This window comes from Nesoenas mayeri (assembly GCF_963082525.1).
Source record: "Nesoenas mayeri genome assembly, chromosome: 5".
Taxonomy (NCBI): domain Eukaryota; kingdom Metazoa; phylum Chordata; class Aves; order Columbiformes; family Columbidae; genus Nesoenas; species Nesoenas mayeri.
The window spans coordinates 51,182,777-51,202,156 of record NC_137548.1 but is presented as its reverse complement, the minus strand read 5'-3'; the positions used below and the strand labels follow the sequence as shown (position 1 = coordinate 51,202,156).

Here is a 19,380-nt window from a genome sequence, read left to right as displayed (position 1 = left end):
CAAGGTGCCTTGGCAGACACTGCACATGGCAGAACCCCTCCACTTCCCCCATACCCAACCCTGAAAAACTACTTACTTGTATGTACTTATGCACTTGCTGATTAAGAAGTTAGGCATTTTTGGAGCTCAAGAATTCACACCACCTCATCTAAAACAAGTTGTAGTTGCCATTTGTATGCATTTCTGTTTTCAGGTAAAGCAGGAGATATCTCCGCAGTTTTAATTTGACCTAAAAACTCCAGTTAACTTCTACAATGACAAGTCTAGAGAACAAAGTATACTTCCCTCAGTTTATAAGATGTATCTGTTGGGATCACAAAGTTTAATCAGTTTTCACTGGTATCATGCAACATCTTACAAATTTTCTTCTAATTTAACTTGCCAACCTAAAGTAAGCTGATTGCAAAGCAGCAACACTATTTACTACATAAATAAGCAGCAGCTTATACAATCTAAGGCTTGAAGTGTCTTCTAATATAGATTTTAGATTTGTCTTAATTGAATTATATTATTTGCCCTGTGCATATGACAGAGATACTCATGTGTTCGTGTCTAAGATACTTGCCAGCATTACAAATTCACTACTAGACTGAAGCAAGTCTCTTTCTCTTGTGTCCATATTCTACAAAGAAAGGGCCACAATAACATATACCAAAAGGTACAAGTGTTTACATAAATAAGCAGCACTCCAATTTTGCTAAGCTATCACTTTAGCACTCTTTTTAAAGACCTGAAAACACTTATTTTCAGTAATTCATCTGTTCCAGATGAAAACAACGATTTCAAAAATAATTAATTTTTTCCCTTTTACCAAGTGAAAAAATGCATCTCATTCAAACATTAGACCACTGAGTTGGCAGATTTTGTACTTGATTTAGATTAACGGGGCAGAGAACATTGACCTCAGCCTGAGATATAGCTAACCTGAATAGGATATTTATTTACTGAAGTTTAGAAGCTAGGTCCTTCTCCTATACCTTTAGGTTCTGTTTGTAAGGAAAGTGCATTGCAATATTTACTTTGAATTATTAGCAACTGTTTCTTTAACCTCAACAAGCATGGCAACAATCACTGCTGTTAAAAATGGGGGAAGATACAAGAGTAAGAAGTACATCTCAGCCAGTTTTTCTTAACTCAAGATGAAATCATGGCTGTATTTTTTTTTTAATCCACCAAAACCTCTCAGCAAACCTTTCAAGAAGCATTATGTATCCTTTATGCTCATAGATTATCAGTTATTGCTAGAAACTGGGTTCTTTGTGACCTAAGCAAGCAACTGAGCATTAAGGGAAGTCTGACAGAAATACCTCAGGAATTTGCAAATTCAGCACCTTTGGTAGCAATGGATTGCAGCCTCAGCAACACCAAAACAAAACAAAAACCGCCGCAATAAACAAACAAAACCAACCCAAAAAACCACCCCCTGTGCAAACAGCATAGCAGTGAGTTGACAGGAACACCCATATTAAACAGCAAATTCACATCTGACATCTTATTCTCACCTAAAGTTAAAAACTTGCATGGTATATGAACAAAAGCCTGTTTTGAATAATTCCTCAGGCTGTTCTATTTTGAATGTGGTATATAATATTACCAGACCTTTACCAAACATAAATAGCATAGCAACTAGCTAGTGGTAAAAAAGTTTAACTCCATACATTGGAATTGAGGTTGAATGATAGTCTTAAATTGTCTCCTTACTACTGATTACAGATTACCTGCCTGAAATTGCAGTTTTAAAGAGCAGCCCTAGCACACTGGGTGTTAATGTCACTGAGGATAGTCACATAACAAAGCTTATGATAACTCATGAGTTAAAACCTAGCTGAAGTATCTAAAAAACAAATTTCCTAAACGCCGGCAGCTATATCACACAGTAACCTTATTCAAACTTCATTTTTTGTTTACATTAGAGGATGACAAAGAAAAGCAAAACTTCACACTGGCAGGTAGCTTCAGTTTGTTCCATATACAGGGGAAAAGGAAAGTATCAAAAACGAAGGACCAATTTTAGCTAGATCTTCTGTCACACAATGCAGGTGTAGGAGAGGTGGGAGGACTGGGCAGGGGCTGTTAAACAAGAGGTGTTTGATTAACTAGGAAGTTTTCATCTCATTGCTCAGCCATGGTAACACTCACTGAAGTATTTCTGCAAGCACATTAAATTTTTATCAGCACTAGAAACACTTACATAACCTTAAGGATGGTTAAAAAGGAAGATGACTAGGTAACTAGAGCTGAGCCTGGCTACTGCTGTAAAACAGAACAAAATAACGTTTCTATAAATACATTAGCAACAAAAGGAGGACTAAGGAGAATCTCCATCCTTTATTGAATGCAGAGGGAAACACAGTGAGAAAGGACGAGGAAAAGGCTGATGCCTTATTTGCTTCAGTCAATACTAAGACCAGTTCTGCTCCAGGTACACAGCCCCTGAGTTGGAAGACAGGGGCAGGGAGGAAAATTAAGCCCCAGTAATCCAAGGGGAAATGGTTAGCAACCTGCTACACCACTTAGACACACACAAATCTATGGGTCAGATGGGATCCATCCAAGCGTACTGAGGAATCTGGCAGAGGTGATCACAAAGCCACTTTTGCATCATTTATTAGCAGTCCTGGCTAACCAGGGAGGTTCCAGTTGACTGGAAGTTAGCAAATGTGATGCCCATCTACAAGAAGGGCTAGAAGGAGGATCTGGAGAATTACAGGCCTGTCCGTCTGACCTTGGTGCCAGGGATGGTCATGGAGCAGATCATGTTCAGTGTCATCACTCGACACGTACAGGACAACCAGGCAAACGGGCCCCATCAGCAGGGGTTTATGAAAAGGCAGGTCCTGTTTGACTAACCTGATCTTCTTCTTTGAGAAGGTGACCCGCTTAGTGCATGAGGAAAAGGCTGTGGGTGTTGTGTAAAGCCTTTGACACCATTTCCCACAGCAATCTCCTGGAGAAACTGGCAGCTCACGGCTTGGACAGGCATACTCTCCACTGGGTAAAGAACTGGCTGGATGGCCAGGCCCAAGAGTTGTGGTGAATGCAGTGAAACCCAGTTGGCAGCTGGTCACAAGTGACAGTTCCCTAGGGCTCAGTATTGGAGCCAGTTCTCTTTAATATCTTTGTCAATAATCTGGACGAGGGGATCAAGTGCAGACAACACCAAGTTGGGCAGAAGTGCGACCTGTTGGTCAAAACAACCCCAGGCAGTGCTACAGGCTTGGGGAAGAGAGTCTGGAAAGCTGCCTGGCAGAAAAAGATCTGGAGCTGTTGATTGACAGCCAGCTGAACATGAGCCAGCAGTGTGCCCAGGTGGTCAAAAAGGCCACCAGCATCCTGGCTTGTATCAGGAATAGTGTGGCCAGCAGGACTAAGGAAGTGATCATCCCCTTGTACTTGGCACTGGTGAGGCCCCACCTTGAATCCTGCTTTCAGTTTTGGGCTTCTCATCATAAGAAGGGCATTGAAATACTAGAGAGAGTTCAGACAAGGGCAATGAACCTGGTGAGGGGCCTGGAGCACAAGTCTGACAAGGAAAAATTGAGGGAACTGAGGCTGCTTAGCCTTAAGAAAAGGCAGCTGAAGGAAGACCTCATTGCTGCAAGCAACCTGAAAACAGGTTGTAGCATGGTCTTGAGGGCAATTGGTCTGCCTCACTTCCAGGCTGTTACACAGCTCCCAGTTTCAAGAAATTATCAGAGCTGTATTTCAAGAAAATGTGCTGTAGCCAAGTTATTCAACTTGTAGTGGCTTAATAAAGGTCATGTCATTTATACAAACTGAAAGGTAGGACAGTATTTAAGCCAGAGCACAAGATTATGTTCCACATTAGTTCAGGCCTCATCCTTCTCACTTTCACTTATTCAAGCCTTTACCAGTTTAGTAATATTATGATTAAATATCCATAACACGATATTAAAAGAGGTGATTGCAAGCCAGTAAATTTGGGCTATTTTGCAGAAAAACACATATACTTGTTATATTAATAGCCTTACAATTCTAGTATACAACTGCAGTTAGTCATCTCCAAGATGAGTACCTGAGCAAATACATACCCCGCCACAACCGTGTCTGAGGTGCTTATGGGCAATTACTTCATATCTGGCAATTTGCCGGCACTCAGACTCCACTGGGCTGCCTACTGCCTTCATTAGGCAAGGTAAATTTAGTCTGTAGTGCATCATTATCTTTAATTACCATCTTGTTAACAAAGATAGACTAACAAACATCAAAAGTCACCCAGCTTTTCAGAGAACAAATTACTATTCTTAAATCCCCGAGTAATCCAGACTACAGTCAGAGCTTCAGTACTGCAGGAATAACACCTCCATATCTCAGTCTGGAGTTTTGCATTACAATCTACAGAAGCATAAGAAAACAGAACTTACAGGAAAGTGATTTGTTGAGTCCATTCATTTGAAGAGAACATTTTATACATTTAATACTACCTTGGCAGCAGGGTTGCAAGACTAAACAAGCACTTCAAGCTTGGAATTAGTGACCTGCTCCATCAAGATTAACTTGTTGCTATATTATAGGTTGTCTAAGCCAAGTTAGAGACACAAAGTGCACCCCATGCTGAATAACTAGAACTGCTCTGAGTTTTTAGCTTTCATACAAACCATTAGAGTCCAGTATCTTTCTGACCAAGTCTACACATTTATTTCCCAAAGGAACAGAGAAGCACTTGTTCTATACAAGCCTCTACACAAACACTGAACAGAGGAGATTTCTGGAGGCAAGTTCGCAAAAGACAGGTGTGTTGGCAACATTTAAGGAAAAAAACCAAAACACAAACACACAAACCAAAACACCACCACAACACACAAAACAAAAACAGCCTCACAGAAGTTGTAATGTTCCCAGTACTCATCTGACTCCAATCTGCTTATGGCCAGCAGCAGTGTAATTAAGCCCACACAATAATTCATTTATTTTGAATTAATGCACACGTCAGAACTGTTACACGATGTTACCTCTTCGCCTTACTTGCCCTGTGGCCATGTGACATAGATGTGCCATTATTAGCATGAAGAACTATAAAGCATGTTGGATATGATGCTCTATTAACATAAGAAAAGTTGGCCAGCATTCAGTCATGCTTCTTGAAGGCAAGTAGTAGTGTTGATTACTATTTTCAGTATTTCCACTTGTCTAACAGAATATGTCTCTGTTCACATCAATTATCGAACAGACCTTGGAGACAGGACAACTCCAGTTTTCTGTTTAGGAGAGCAGTTATACAAATACTGCCAAGGCTAAGAGAAGCAGCTTCTCCTCTAACTCCATAGTGGCTAGGAATGTCTACTTGAGAAGAACACAGTTCTTACACAAAAGATAAATTCTCAATTTTAAATATGTTGTTAGACATCTTTCTTGAGAGCTGTGAGTCATTGTTTTCCAAACAAAAATTTTTTTCTCTTTTGTTATGTTTTCATTAGCCTCTACATTAGAAACATCGAAGCTGATTGGAACTTAGGTGAGAGAGACACCACAGTAAGTGTGCCACTAGCTTCCCTTCAGCAAAAAATGTTTATACACCTTCATAATTAGTTTGATTCAATTATACAGTTCTGAAAAGACAGTAACTTCAGACTGCTCCTTAGCACTGCTCTCCTCCTAGCACACACATTCCTGCTACTACCTTGCACTGCTGCAGGTCAGTTAGGGAGCCCAACTGCCAAAAGCACGATTGGTTTACTTAATATCTAAAGGGTAAGTCGTATTGGCTTTAGTAGAAGTGATAACACCAGCAGAAGCCAGCAGAATACATGACCAGGTAGAGAGGTAGTTCACCACGTTCAAACACACTTCAGTTGGCATAAAGCAGTAAAACTACCCATTTGCCTTTCCTATTGCTAAAACAACTTACAAGCACAATTCTAATATTACACCGCATTCTTCAACCTTGATGTGTCAGAGGACACAGAAAGAAACTGTTTGAAAGAAGGGGTCCAAATCAAAAGAAACACTAGCATCTCTACAGTAAAAATGATGCAAATATCTATAGGAAAATATTCATTTAAAAGTAATCAGTGCACCCATCCTTGCCTTCGTGAAAGAGCTTTTACAATACTTACATCTCATCTCAATAAATTAAACCACTACGTTTACCAGTCAGCAAAACAGATACTCACATTACAACTCTAGAGTATAGATTAGCCATTTGCTATGCAGATCCTTAGCTTCATCAAGTAAAACATCAAATCCATGCTCCAGCTCTCCCTGGTCTCTCAGACAGATGGTTATTTAACACAGCACGGAAACAGACCAAGACAGGGGCAGGTTACACAGCAATACATTAGAGTGGTCTGTTCGCTGTATGCTTGCCCTCACAGCTTGTCTGCATAAATTCCATATGCTCACTAAACTATCTACAGTAATACTACAATAGAGGTGCAGTTTTCAGGTCTGAGTATATCTGAATGACAATCCTTGTGCTATTGTTTCCAAACTCACTGTGCAACTAATCCCAAGAAAATGCTATAAAAACCCTGTACCTTCACAAGATATTAGTATGGCTTCAGTTTTGTTCAGAAATAGGCCAATTGAAGACTGTAGAACAAGAAGCTTTTTCCTTAATGATGTATTTACATCCTGTGATGAACAAAAGCAGGAGTGCATGCTGTCCTTTCACAAAATACATCCAGGGCCAGTTCTGTTTAATCTCTGTATCAATGACCTGGACAAGGGGATTGAGTGTGCCCTCAGTAAGTTTGCAGACAACACTAAACTGGATGGGAGTGTTGATCTGCTGGAGAGTAGGAAGGCCATACAGAGTATCTGGACTGGTTAGATTGATGGGCTGAGTCCCATGTATGAGGTTTAGCAAGGCCTGGGTCCTGCACTTGAGTCACAACAACCCCAGGCAGCACTACAGCCTCAGGGAAGAGTGGCTGGAAAGCTGCCTGGCAGAAAAGGATCTCAGGGTGTTGACTGACAGCTGGCTGAATATGAGCCAGCAGTGTGCTCAGGTGGCCAAAAAGGCCACCAGCATCCTGGCTTGTATCAGGAATAGTGTGGCCAGCAGGACTAGAGAAGCGATTGTGATACTGTACTCAGTCCTGGTGAAGCCCAAACTTGAATACTGTGTTCAGTTTTGAGCTCCTCATCATAAGAAGGACATTGAAATACTAGAGAGAGTGCAGAGGAGGGCAATGAAGCTGGTGAGGGGCCTTGAACACAAGTCTGATGAGGAACAGTTGAGGGAGCTGGGGCTGTTTAGCCTGAAGAAAAGGAGTCTGAGGGGAGACCTAAACGTTCCCTAGAAGTACCTGAAAAGAGGTTGTAGCATGGAGCATGTTGGTCTCTTCTCCCAAGAAGCAAGTGATAGGACAAGAGGAAATGGCCTCAAGTTGTGCCCGGGGAGATTTAGATTGGATATTAGGAAAAATTTCTCCATGTAAAGGGTTGTCAGGCATTGAAACAGGCTGCCCAGGGAAGTGGTGGAGTCACCATCCCTGGAGGTGTTTAATAGGCATTTAGACAAGGTTTTTAGGGACACAGTTTAGTGCTAGAGTTAGGTTATAGTTGGACTCAATGATCCTGAGGGTCTCTTCCAAACAAAATTATTCTGAGAAAAAAGTACCTGTCATCTTGAAGATCATGAATGGCACAAAGGCAGTTGAGATTTTTGTGCCTTCAGACATTCTCTTGTGATTAGATATCCATTACTACAGAGATCGGTGACCTAATGATCCCATTTAAGAAACCTGTAGTGTACATTTTCCAATATTCTGCACAGTAAGTGAAGTACTCTCCACAGAACTGACTTCATTCTTCAGTATGCTGCTAGAGATTTGTCCCTATAACGCTTCTCATGAAACAGCAGGGAATCACAGGCTTTAACGTAATCCAGTAATCCATTAACTCCTTGCCCTCGTAAGGGAAGGGAAATAAACACAAAAGAACACACAGCAGTTTCCAAATCCTATCACAGTTCAGATTCTCTAATTACATCAATTTAATAGATGTTTAATAATTTTAGGTGTCTACTATGGATGGTTTTTTTTCCTAACTAGGCACAAGTTAAGAAGAACACTACAGCTCAAACTGTGATAGTAACTAGGTAATAGGGTCTAGTTTAAGACCAGATCTTTCCCCAAATGTACTGAAACCTTACAGGAAGCTCATATCTGAGTGACTTTGATATACAGAACATCTATTTAGCAGTTTAGTTGACAAAAGAGAAGCTTTAAGCTAATAAGATACACAAAACCAGAAGTGCAAGGTTAGACTACTACATAGAGCAGCTCTTCCTCCTTCTTGACTGAGCAGCATTTATTTAAGTAGTCATTTCCTTGAACAGTATTTTCACACTGTCCAGTTACACTCCCTTCAACAGGGTAAGGTAGTGTTTGCACTGGTTTAGCACAAGTCACTATGGACTCTTTCCTACCTTAGTTCATGTTCAAATAATAGAGGAACAGTTTGAGGCTTACCTAAAGTCTCCTAGTTTATCTATAATTTCTAAACTACTGTTTCAGGGCCTTAGAAAGAATATCCTATATGAGCTTATTAATTGATGCAGATACGTAACAGTCTCTACAATAGTCCTTAACTTCCTTTTACCATTCCTGATGGGCAGTCTTTATCCTAAGGATTTCAGATTCACTAGATGTTATATTTTCCAATGTCTCTAATGGAGAGGTTGGATATCCCCTGAAAGAGATAGTAAAGAACTAAAATCTTATCTATTATCATTTTTGCCTATTCTCCTCTTCTCTCAGCCAAATATGAACAAATTCAACCAGTGTTAAAAACAAACAAACAAAACCAACACACACCCCCCTAATGCAGTGCCCCAAAAAACCCCAGTCCCTCAGTTCCATGAAACGACCAAAAGAAAGCTAAGACAGAGAAGCCATGGGTAGAACACATCCTCCTCAGATTAATTTGATGCTAATTGCGTCTTCCTTAAATCACTCTCCCACAAATAGTAGCAAGTGATGAAAGACTTAGTGCTTGTTATAGCTCTAAGCAGGATGCTCTTCCTAGAATTTTTTCAGGCACCAAACCGTCCACATTGGATGAGTGGCCAGAAAAAAAACCAAGCTATATGTGCACAACCCATCCTATGTGAAGTTTGTTTCACTGTGCGGCTGTTCTCACTGAGAACAAAACTCTATACATAGCCACGTGGTCACTTAATTAACGTGCGTGCCCCTCCCACATACACAGGTAATGTGCTCAGTTATCTACCATCCAGTCAAAAGGGTGATCATCACACGAAAAATTTCATGAAGTAGCCTTTTTTAATTCCCACTTGCTCATCTGTAACCTGATGCACCAGTTCCAATTCAGAGGAGCAGGGCTAGTGAAGTCAGACTTCAAGAGGCTCAACACTCTCCCCATCCAGTACAAAGAAAAATTAATACATCAGTGAGACTGCACCTGGAATATTGTGTTCAGTTCTAGGCCCCTCAGTTCAAGGACAGGGAACTGCTGGAGAGAGTCCAGCACAGAGCCACGAAGATGATTAAGGGAGTGGAACATCTCCCTTATGAGGAAAGGCTGAGGGAGCTGGGTCTCTTTAGCTTGCAGAAGAGGAGACCGAGGGGTGACCTTATTAATGTTTACAAATATATAAAGGGTGAGTGTCACGAGGATGGAGCCAGGCTCTTGTTGGTGACAAACAATGGTAGGACAAGGGGTAATGGGTCAAAACTGGAACACAGGAGGTTCAACTTAAACTTAAGAAGAAACTTCTTCTCAGTAAGGGTATCACAGCACTGGAACAGGCTGCCCAGGGGGGTTGTGGAGTCTCCTACTCTGGAGACATTCAAAACCCACCTGGACACATTCCTATGTAGCCACATCTAAGTGTTCCTGCTCCAGCAGGGAGACTGGACTAGATGATCTTTTGAGGTCCCTTCCAATCCCCAACATTCAGTGATTCTGTGATTAAGTTCTGTAATAACGAGACAGATCTTTGTTTAATATATTTATTGGGTTTTATTTAAAGAAGAAAATACAGCCTGAGGAGAAAGGAACAGTATCTTGGAACAGAACATATACAGAAACATTTGGAGAACAAACTAAAGGGATCCTTCCTCCATCTGTCCAACTTTTTAGGTGACACTGAAATGGTAAGACAGTTATCTAAAGCAGTGAGGGAGATGAACTATCTTGTCACCAAAGCCTATGGCAAAAACAGTTTTTGCCTGCATGTAGAGCGATTTCAGCAACCCCAGAGTAGATGACTTCCTGATTTTACAGCAGAGGAGGGATGTTACCAGAGGTACAGCTAATATTGTAGTAGAAATTCTTTCCACACTACCACCTCCAAAAAAAAAGGAGAGAAGCAAGCTTTCCTAGTCTTCAGGATGAATAGCAGATAATACCATTGTTGCAACATAATAGTTTGAGTGACAAATTACTTAGAAGTACTTCACCACCAGATAAGCATAAAGCTATTCTCAAAAAACTTGAAAACAGGCTCCTCATGATGTATCTGTCAGCTAAGACAGATGAAGAGTTTATAAAGCAGCATCTTGCATAGGCTAAATTACTCCATCAGCTCTACAGTATATGCACACACACAAAAAAGTTTTAACATAGTCTTTAAAAATAAATATTTCTGGCATGTCTCCATATGCTTATAACACATGCAGATTTAGTTGGGTTTTAGTTCATGAGGCACTTCATCCAAGCAGTGAAAAGGACTCTTCCTGACCTGAACTCTTAAGTCTGAATGGCACTTTAACAAACAGAATTCAGAGCTTTACAGCACCACTACCACCACAGTTTCCGTTATGGCATGCCAACACCTTGCTCTTTTCTCAGTGGGCCCCGTTAACTAAGTGCTAGTTAACTAGGTTATCTTAACCAAGTATTTAAGTACAGCTTTCAATCTACAGTTTTCTTGTCTCTTCTCCAGTGTCTAGGAAAGATAAGCTAAAAAGATATTTGCTGTTAATATTTCAAACGTTATAAAACAATCCAACTAAGCAAGTTTCTAGGAAAGCCCATAAATCTACTGGCAATAGGACCTCCATATGCAAAATACAGAGCCTACAACAAGAAGTCACCTGAAACAAAACTCTAGAGAGCTATCAGGAACTACAGGATAATATATTTTCTTATAAAATCTGATTTTTAAAATTCACTTGGTATTTGTATGGAAAAGAACGTTTTGCTCTGAAAAAGTTACTCAACATTACAGTTTTGCAGAGACTAGAGCAAAGTCAAAGCATTAAGAAGCACTTTTACCCATTAGAATATTCTACAATTTCTGCTACAGGTAGTATGTTGACTTTTTTTTTAATGAAAAGTTTATAGACTTGAGAAATCAGCATATTTAAGCAGACTTTTAAAGTCACGTAGGAAGTAATCCTTATACTCAGTCATATGTGACACAGAAGCATTTAATACACAGATAACCCAAGTGTCAAAAATATGCATAACCATTGCAGAAGTGACAACCAACCTTTTAGCTATTAAAGACAGACTGGCAATGTGAGCTGTTCATTCACTCACAATCAACTAGAGATGTAAGCACTGAAAACTGCTGTCAAGTAAGACTTTCTCAAAGCCTGGAACAGACTGGTAAAAACAGGCAAGAAAAGCATCACTCCCAAATCAGTAATATAATAAGAGAACTGTAAGTGAATCATGCATTATTTAGTGCTGTAGTGCTGCAGATATCGCAGGTACAAATGCCCAAGAAATAAGATTTGATGTAATAGATAAGACAGTCTAAATGTACATAAGTATCCCCCTGAAGTTTAGGTTATTATATTACCTTGAAATCACATGCTGTGCATACACCTGAGCAGTTAGTACACAAAAACTGCATTTTCATTATTCAGCAACATCTACAATGCAGGTTACCTATCTGTGCAAAATCTTTCAGAAAATAATAATAAAAAAAAAAACACACACAACACACACACAAACATACCCCAAAACCCATACCACATTTCAACACCACTCATAATCTGGGAGGGCTGTAGGCAAACAAAAAATATCAGGCTCTTATGGTAGCATTACAAAGGATAAACACATCCAACAAAACCAAAATTAAGACTGACATTCAGAACATCAGCAGGCATTTTGCAGATCAGTGCAACTGCCAGATATTTAGTCCAGTTTTAAGGCTAGAACAGAGGCTGAGAACTGCACTGGGTGCCTAGCTTCCCTCCCACATCAGAACAGGAACATTTTCTTAAATTTACAAGTCAAAAGATTCTGTTACTTTTTGTTCTTGACAAATACCTAGCTCCCCACTCTGAAGAGGGGAAGATGAAATGGAAGCCAATAGCAGTGCCTGCAAAGCAGAGTCTCTAAAGAGTGCTCTCAAGTATTTTGGGGAATCTTAGTCAGCATACACCAGCCCACAGTCAGCTGGCAACACTCAGAGCTCCCTTAAAGAAAAAACATTCAAATGCCATTAGACAGCTATTTAGAAGCTGCATAGATCACCTACTAGTGGGAACTACCGGGTCTTTCACAGCTATTTGAAATACGTAGTTTTTCATTATGAAGATAAGAAAGATACAAAAGTAACTAGAGCTCCCAGATAGGTGTCTAGACAGGGACAAAACATTTGAGAAATATCAGTATTTGCTTCAACAGCAGAAGTTTCTAACGTTTTATTTGTTGCACAAATAAGCTACACATTTGTCACTCTTGCAGATGCTTACACCACGAGAGATGATTGTCTTGTCATGCAGTCTGGACAGAGAGGTGGTTGTTCCATCAGAGTTCCCACACTGCCTATGCACTGGTAGGCTTATGGAGAAATAAGTAGTTAATTGGTTCTATCCTACTACCTTAAGTCTCGCTACTCTACATCTCTAAACATAGGTTAGGAAACTAAGAGCTTGAATGTTCCTCTTGTATTTCCTTCTACTAGATTCCACTGAAAACAAGAACAGACAAATGTGTTAACTGACGGCAAGACATAAGAGACATTGCAGAATAAAAATCATACTACTTGTAGCTAAATGAATGAAAACAATCATTAAAACAATAGCAGGTAGATGCAACAGCAAGTCTTAAATGCTATGACATCAGATGAAACTGTAACATATGCAGCTTGCATAGAATACCAGAGCGCTGGAAAATTTCCAGTAAATAGTTGGGCCAACCAAAGTACAAGAGCATTCACATAATCTTGAACTGATACACATTTTATAAGCCTTCTTCTACACGTACAAGAATGAATACCAAAGAAACCTAAGGACCTGCAATGCTGTTCTGAGAAAACACTGAAACAGCTTCTGCTGCAAGGAAAATTAACAATTTTACACACAAGGCTCCTGTTTACATGGCTAGAAGTCCAAATCACCTGAATTCAGTTTCAGGAAACTCCATATTTAAACAGTCTCATTTTATCAGTATAATTTTCTCCCCAGCTTTTTGTATTAGATGTCATCAATATGAAGACTTCTCCAAGCCAGTGTGGTTATCCTAATACCAGTCTAGCTAGAGCATCATAATTTGCACTAAAAAAAAAAAAATCTCCAAATCCACTCTTATCCATTAGAGAAGAAACCTTACTGCTTTTAAAGTAGCCTTAAGTCATCTAGAGAGACATACAGGTGGACAAAATGGAGCTGTTTCATCACACCAACCACAGTGACCTTAGCCCTTCCCCAGGCAATTCCTGCCACATCATATGCTTAGATTTCTAACTCAGATTAATATTAAACTGCTATGACATGCAAGTCTCAGTCAAAAAGAAAAGCTAAGCACTGAGGTGTGCCCCCGGACATACACCTCTCTCGACCCCCAAGCTGCAGCACATTTGTACTCCTCTCTGCCCTGCGCTCACAGGCGTGCTCTCTTTTCCCACAGGGGGGGCACTTACTTGAGACCCTCTCAATTCCATTTTTAATTACACAGATCCTAAGAGCTAATTTTAAAGCAAATTTAAGCCAAACCCAGGCATACTCACAGAAGGCCTCACTCTCAGGCACCCTTACAGAGGCCTGCTTTCCATCCGTGACGTTTTGAAAGCCGTTCACGGATTTGGAAGGAGACCAAGAGACGCCTCTCCAGCCCGCTACATGCTCACGCACACCCTGAAGACACACCGGCTGCGCTTCAGCGCCTTATAAACAACGACGATGGCGGACACCAGCCCCTCGGCATCCCTTTCCGCCGGGGCACAACAACGAGCGCCCCTCCGCAACGACAGGGTGGGGGCGAGGGAGGGAAAGAGAGGGAAATACTCCAATCAACCCACCCAAAATGAACAAACCAACCCAAAAGCACAGTGAAAAGCCTTAGGCTGCCTCCCCGCCCGCCGCCTCCCCCCAGGGCGCGTCGCCATTTCGTGAGTCAGGAGTGCTCCGAGCAGCCCACTGCGGGGCGGGGGAAGATGAGTGCATTGGGGCAGGGATTGAAGGAGAGAAGCCTCAGACCCATGGGTCAACGGCCCACGGCAACAGCCGGCCCAACCAGGCCCCAGCCCCACCGCGCCTCAGCCGCGACTCACAGTTCCGGATATCGGAGATGAAGACCGCCAGGCCCCGCATCCCATCGCCCTTTGACACCGCAGGCATCGTGGCGCGCGATCACGGCCGCCCAGCGACACGTCGAATCACCAGAACTAGCACCACCGCCGCCGCCCGCTCTCCCCGCGGGGCTCTTCAGGCCGCTGCCACCGCCGCCGCCTCTGCAGCGCGCAGGCGCCGGGACGGATCCCGCGCCCCCGCTGGCGCCGGGCGCGCGGCGCTCTGGCGCCACCTGCCGCGCGGAAGCGGCGGCGCTGCCGGGCCGCTCCTCCCTCCGCTGCTGCTGCTGCTGCTGCGGCTGCGGCGGGCGGGGGCCCTGCGCTCCCCACCGGGTATCCCCGCAGGAGCCCGTGGAAACCTGCGCCCCCGGAGCGGTGGCTGCATGGAGGCTGGGCCCAGAGATAGGCAGCGCAGCTGTTGGGACGCGATTCTCGGTCACCACCATCAGGAAAAACGGGCCCAGGCCGACGTGAGGGGCAGCAGGCAGGCGATCCTGCCCTGTGAGGGGTCGGCAGGGCGGCTTCAGCCGCTGGACCTGCGTGTGAATTAATCCATTGCACGCTCCCCGCTCAGGAACGGCCTAATCCCTCCCTCTCCGCGAGCTACTAATCATCCAGAAGCTGTGCCTCAGGCCTCCAGCTCAAAAAGGGCCGCAAAACAGTGCATGGGATCTACCTCAAGTACTCAGCGGAGTCACTCACAACATTTGCAAGCCCAAGAACTACTATATGCAGAGCCATCCTTTGTCACATATCCCTTGTGAGCCTGCCCTCAGTTGCGTAAGTGATGAGGTTGCTCTGTGTTGCATGTGGCGATTCACACATGCAAAGCCAGGGCCATGTGTTTCTCATGAAGGCTGCAAACATGCGGAGTGACACGGCCCCATGCCGCATCTGCTCCTGAGGCTGAAAACATTTCAAGGTTAAACTGTCTTTAAACATGCCAAAGAGGTAGGACTGCACAGAGCATTTTATCTCATCAGCTGAAAATAGATTCAAAGGGTATTGAAACTGGCCTAGTCTGCCTAACGAAAAGTATGCTGAGTTGTGGTTGTAATGCAAGTGATTAGTATACTTGATGGATAATAATGACCTGTAGAATCATGAGGTTTAGGGCTACTGGAGATGAATCAATCATTTTGTCTGTTTTCCTGTATACTTCAAGCCATTTCATTTCACCTGGGGTTTTTTTTTGTTCATTTGTTTGTTTGTTTGTTTGTTTTTCCCCTGAATTGAGCCAGTATCTAGCTTTTAGCTACAGCCTAACTTTCGGAAAGGTACTCAGTCTTGATCTGATACCATCAAATTCACTGTTTCTTTGTACAGTTTGTTCCCACAGTTAATCCTCCTCATGCAGAGCTTGCATCTTATTTAAATTTATCAAGCTCCAGTGCCTTTAACTTAATGATACATTTTTCTATCATAAAGAACTACACAATACTTGGTACTCTCTTATGATGGCTGTATACGTCAAGTCACCTCTCAAGAATCCGTTCTGCATGTTTCAGGATACGTTGTTACATAAGTGCTTTTTAGTTGTTTAAGTATCTTTTAGAAGGAGGACAGTATGTGGTAATCACACACATATCCATTTCTCCCTGGATCCATTTTGTAGGCTAAGTGCACAGTTGTGCACTTAGATGATCGTGCACAACTAGTCTTATATTCAACTCAGATTCTCTGCATCTGTAGACTTACATGAAGAAACCCCTCCTTTTTCTTAGCTTTACAAATAGATTTTGATGCCTAACAATAATTTGCATTTATCTTTGAGGTTGAAAACATAAGATGTCTCTATGTAGGAGTCTCTATTTCAGAAAAAAAAAATAAAATAAAATAAAATAAAATAAATATAATAATTTTTGAGCTAGCCATAAGGTTGAACTAATTTCTACTGTTAAGAGGACAGTGACACCTAAAGGCTAAGTATATCAGTTCTGTCTGGCTCTATTCCAGTCAATACTGTAACTGCAAGTCATTGCCTCATACATGTCATCTTAAATACTGCTAGCAGAATAGCTGTGGCAGTACCAAACTAAGCATGGACTTCAAATTCTGCTTGAGAACTGGGGTAAATACTCAAGTAGTAAACCCATGCGGTGCTCTCTAGTTTTGTAACTACACTTCTAAATAGTTCATCTAAAGTGGCTCAGTATGCTGTACACATACCCTGGTTATTTTATGTCAACCTCCTTTGACTGACTTTTGAGGCTTTACCATATTTATCTTTGCTCCCTGCTTCTTTTTGCCTCAACAAAGGCTTATGCAATTATGGAGAACGTATAGGTATATGTCTGCCCTTATTGCCTTGTAATTTAGAATCTACTAGCCCATTTCAGACAGATTTGGTAGTGAAAAGATAAACAATTTAAAGAACAGTTAGCTAGAGGAAAGGTTCTGGAACAGTCCCTAGATGTGTCCTCACTGAAGGAAACATTGTTATGTGGGCTCAGCTGTTCTTAACACAGCACAGAATTCACGCTAGGCACAGCCCTTTACAAATACAGTGAGTTAATAATTCTGGAAAATGTTTTAGTTTGAGCTTAACATCTATAAAATACCAGTCTGTGAAAAAAAAACCAGACTTTGTTAGTTCCATATATCCTAAGACACTGTGATCTTTCTAAAGATATCTCTAATTACTGTAAAAGCAGCATTAAAGGGGAAATAGTTTCAATAAATGCTTTATTATTACCCAAAAATGTTTTGCAGCACATCTACCAACAAATCCACAATCTCTATCCCTTCTTTCCCATGTCATACATTAGTTGCTTTAATTGTTTTGAGAGTTTTATTGCACTTTGGTACAAAGACTTGAATAATTATACTGACCTTCATAAAACTATTACCATTAAACTGTATGGATTCAGCTGGTGAGTATCCATTTGTGGGAACTACAAAAAGTGAATTGTTCTTTCCCTTTATTACTTCTGTCAGATTTGTCCCTCACCTGATCAGTTATTGCTATCTTCTGGTCCTCATGGTTGTTCTAAACATTACTGAAAGCAAAAAGAGCTAAGAAGAAAACAAAATTGGTGGATCCTCCACATACACACTCAACTGTGTTTCTCTACTTGACATCTAACATTCATTATCCATTAACAGAGAGCACAGGCTTATCAGCAATGCTGTCTGTCATGTCAGAGTATCAGATGTGCTGCTTTCAAAATTAAGAAACACAAGGTTATGATAAATCACAAAACCCTGAACTTCCAGAAATTTGAGATGGATCTGCCAGGTTCTTCTCTTTCTAGTGAGTTCCTCAATGATTAGTGTGGCAGCAGGACTAGGGGATGATCATCCCCTTGTACTCAGCATTGGTGAGGCCCCACCTCAAATACTGTGTTCAGTTTTGGCCCCCTCATTACAGAAAAGACATTGAGGTGCTGGAGAGAGTTCAGAGAAGGGCAACGAAGCTGGTGAAGGGTCTGGAGCACAAGTTTTATGAGGAGTAGCTGAGGAAACTGGGCTGTTTAGCCTGGAGAAAAGGAGGCTCAGGGGAGACCTTATCACTCTCTACAACTACCTGAAAGGAGGTTGTAGCATGGAGGATTTTGGTATCTTCTCCCAAGTGGCAAGTGATAGGACGAGAGGAAATGGCCTCAAGTTGTGCTAGGAAAGGTTCAGATAGAATATTAGGAAACTTTTCTTCACAGAAAGGGTTGTAAAGTAGTGCAACAGACTGCCCAGGGAAGTGATAGAGTCATCATCCCTGGAGGTGTTTAAAGGTGTATAGATGAGTCTCTTAGGGACATGGTTTAGTGCTAGATTTGTTATGGTTGGACTCGATGATCCTAAAGGTTTCTTCCAACCGAAATGATTCTATGCTTCTCTGATCAGTAGGGGTTTACCCTCAAAACATCAGGGTTATATTAAAATGTATAGTAGAATATCTAAGCTTTAAAATAAATGATAATAGATCAGATACAATAAGGGTGAATAAAGGTTTTACAAACAAGATCTTCTTTGCTACCTGCATGCTGGCAGAGTAACATCAGCCAGCTGGATGGATTTGTGAGTTGCAATAAACTCTGTATAATTTCTTCTAGTTCATAGTTTGGTTTTGTTTTGTTTTAATTTAACCTCTGAGGTCCTTTTACTGTTTCTCTCAGCTTTCTTTCTGCTTAACTACAGGCTCCACTCATTTCTTGCTGCCACACAATTATTATTTTCTGAGTATGCACAGTTAAGAGGAAAGAAGTACACTTCTAACTCTCCCCCAGGTGTCCTATCTTACTCAGTTACTCCTTACTTAAAGGAATAATAGTGTATAGACTGAAAACATGGAAATAAAACTGATATGGTCTCTCACAGGCAACCATACCCCATCTTTAAACTTATTTATGCCTCTTTGGTCTGGCCACAAATGCATAGAATTAAAGCAAAAGACACTGTCAGTAATAATAATAATTAAGAACTGCTGGAGTATGAGGAAAAAACAAACAGGAAACTGCGCAAGCAAAGTGAAATTTAATGAGGTACAGTTACTTACGTACAGGGAACTTAGGTGCTGAGATGCCCAGCATTGTGGCACCCAGCTTTCAATTATCTGGCTCTAGGAAAGGAATTCATAATGCCAAGTTCAGTTACTGAACTTGGTAAGTACTGCATGAGAGTGAAACAAGTTACATTTATGATTCCAAGAACAGGTACAGATTCTTTTCTCTTTGGAGAACATTCAAAATGTAGAAAGATAAAATCCCCTTTTAGTCTTGCTTAGTGGAATGTGAGCCTCTGCTAGGGACTGCCCAATACCTTGTAAGGTGTGTTAAAAATTTGGCTACATCCTTACATATGTGATTTCCTTACAGGTAGCTACAGGTCTCCTCAATGGCAGCATATACTCTGTCAACTACTTGCAGCAAACCCTTGGATCAGTCCTGCTAAGGCTACGAGAGAGTCAATAGGAGATGGGAATGCAA

At 41.5% G+C, this 19,380-nt stretch overlaps 1 protein-coding gene across 3 annotated transcripts in view; it reads right to left on the bottom strand.

The window, feature by feature from the left end:
* Positions 1–14,594, bottom strand: part of AP2A2 (adaptor related protein complex 2 subunit alpha 2) — a 55,541-nt gene extending 40,947 nt beyond the window's left edge. For all 3 annotated transcript variants that reach the window (XM_080344973.1, XM_080344975.1, XM_080344974.1), the window contains exon 1: positions 14,441–14,594. In XM_080344973.1, the coding sequence (XP_080201099.1) occupies positions 14,441–14,507 (67 nt within the window). In that variant the 5' untranslated portion in view covers positions 14,508–14,594. The remainder of the gene's footprint in view (positions 1–14,440) is intronic.
* Positions 14,595–19,380: the final 4,786 nt, after the last annotated feature.